Source organism: Nicotiana tomentosiformis, chromosome 12, assembly GCF_000390325.3.
Source record: "Nicotiana tomentosiformis chromosome 12, ASM39032v3, whole genome shotgun sequence".
Taxonomy (NCBI): domain Eukaryota; kingdom Viridiplantae; phylum Streptophyta; class Magnoliopsida; order Solanales; family Solanaceae; genus Nicotiana; species Nicotiana tomentosiformis.
The window spans coordinates 28,388,353-28,390,585 of NC_090823.1; the positions used below are offsets into that span (position 1 = coordinate 28,388,353).

Below are 2,233 nucleotides of genomic sequence, written 5' to 3' on the forward strand. Positions count from 1 at the left end.
GATCTAGTTGTTTGTACCGTCTTTGTACCCATTATGCATCGCTGAGCTCAACCTCTTGTATAATTCTTAAAGAAGAGATTTCTACCTCGGTAGGAATAACCGTTTCAGTACTATAAACCAATAGGTAGGGAGTTTCCCCAGTTGATATGCGAACCGTGGTACGATACCCGAGCAGAGAAAATGGAAGCTTCTCGTGCCATTGTTTGTAATTATCTACCATTTTGCTTAGTAACTTCTTGATGTTTTTATTGGCGGATTTATAGCTCTGTTCATTTGCGGCCTGTATGCTATGGAATTCTTATGCTTGATCTTGAAATTTTCACACATGGCCTTCATTAGATCATTGTTGAGATTGGAGGTATTGTCAGTGATGAATGACTCTGGCACTTAGAACCGACAAACAATGTGATCCCGAACAAAGTCTACGACGTCTTGCTTAGTTACAGCTTTGTAAGATGCGGCTTCGACCCATTTTTTGAAATAGTCTATGGACACTAGAACAAATCTATGCCCATTCGAAGTGGCGGGCTCGATCGGGCCTATGAAGTCCATACCCCAAGCCGAGAAAGGACAGGGTGCACTTGTTGCATTGAGTTCATTGGGTAGCACTCGTATCATATCAGCATGTATCTGGCATTGGTGACATTTCTGAACATACTTGATGCAGTATGTTTCCATACTTATCCAGAAATACCCTGCTCTTAGTATTTTCTTGGCTAAGACGAAGCCATTCATGTGCGATCCGCAAGTTCCGGCATGTATTTCCTAGAGTAATATGGATGCTTCCTTAGCATCGACACACTGTAGTAACCCCAAGTCAGGAGTTCTTCTATACAGAATTCCTCCGCTTTGAAATAAATGGTTGGCTAATCTTCGAAGCGTGCGCTTCTGAGTATAGGTAGAGTGCTCTGGATATTCTCCTTTTGCCAAATATTTCTTGATGTCGTGGAACCACAGATTTCCATCGCCCTCTTCTTCAACATGATCACAATAAGCAGGATGTTTATGAGTTCCTATTGGGATAGAATCAATGAAGTTCTTGTCTGGGTGTTGTATTATGGAAGATAGAGTGGCCAATGTATCTGCGAACTCATTTTGAATTCCTGGAACATGTGTGAATTCTATCTTTGTGAACCTTTTGATCAGCTCTTGTACACAGTTCAAATATGGCAATATTTTGGTGTTCTTTGTAGCCCATTCTCCTAAAACCTGATGCACTAACAGATCGGAATCTCTAATTACCAACAACTTCTGAACATTCATGTCAATGGCCAACTTGAGTCCCAAGATGCAAGCCTCATATTTTGCCATATTGTTGGTGCATGGAAACGTGAGTTTTGCAGATACCGGATAGTGTTGGCCGGTTTCTGATACCAAAAAAGCTTCGATACCTACTCCTTTGAAGTTTTCTTCTTCGTCGAAGAACATTCTCCAACCATCATATGTTTCAGTGATATCTTCTCCCACGAACGACACCTCCTCGTCAGGAAAATACATTTTCAATGGTTCGTATTCTCCGTCTACGAGATTTTCTGCTAGATGATATGCCAATGCTTGTCCTTTGACCGCCTTCTGAGTTACATAGACGATGTCAAACTCGCTCAGCAATATTTTCCACTTTGCTAACTTACCCGTAGGCATGGGCTTCTGAAAGATATATTTAAGTGGATCCATCCTCGATATGAGATATGTAGTGTATGCACAGAAGTAATGCCTTAACTTCTGAGCTATCCATGTCAAAACACAGCAGGTGCGTTCCAGCAAAGAGTACCAGGCTTCATAGGGTGTGAATTTCTTGCTCATATAGTATATTTCCTACTCCTTTCTTCCAGCTTCATCATGCTGTCCCAAAACACACCTGAAAGCTCCATCCAGTACAAACAAATAAAGCAGCAGTGGTCTTCCTGGATCTGGTGGGACCAGAACAGGCGGTTTGGATAAATACTCCTTGATTTTGTTGAAGGCTATCTGGCATTCTTTAGTCCAACTTGTTGCAGCATCTTTACTTAGCATTTTGAAGATCGGCTCACATATCACTATTGATTGTGCTATGAAGCGAATGATGTAATTAAGACTCCCTAAAAAACTCATCACATCTTTCTTATTCTTTGGAGGTGGAAAGTCTTGGATTGCTTTGACTATTGATGGGTCTAACTGAATTCCTCTCCGACTGACGATGAATCCTAATAATTTTCCGATAGGGGCTCCAAAAGCACACTTTGCAGGATTCAGT

General features: G+C 41.4%; 1 protein-coding gene across 1 annotated transcript; it reads right to left on the reverse strand.

Annotated features, from left to right (window-relative positions):
- Nucleotides 1-765: 765 nt before the first annotated feature.
- LOC138902398 (uncharacterized) lies at nt 766-1,674 on the reverse strand. Its single transcript, XM_070190261.1, has one exon. It carries the CDS (start codon nt 1,672-1,674, stop codon nt 766-768), a length of 909 nt encoding a protein of 302 aa, XP_070046362.1.
- Between the last annotated feature and the right edge of the window lie 559 nt (nt 1,675-2,233).

What these genes read in the sequence shown, in the direction of transcription:
- LOC138902398 (XM_070190261.1), bottom strand. Translation starts at nt 1,674, where the DNA reads ATGGATCCACTTAAATATATCTTTCAGAAGCCCATGCCTACGGGTAAG.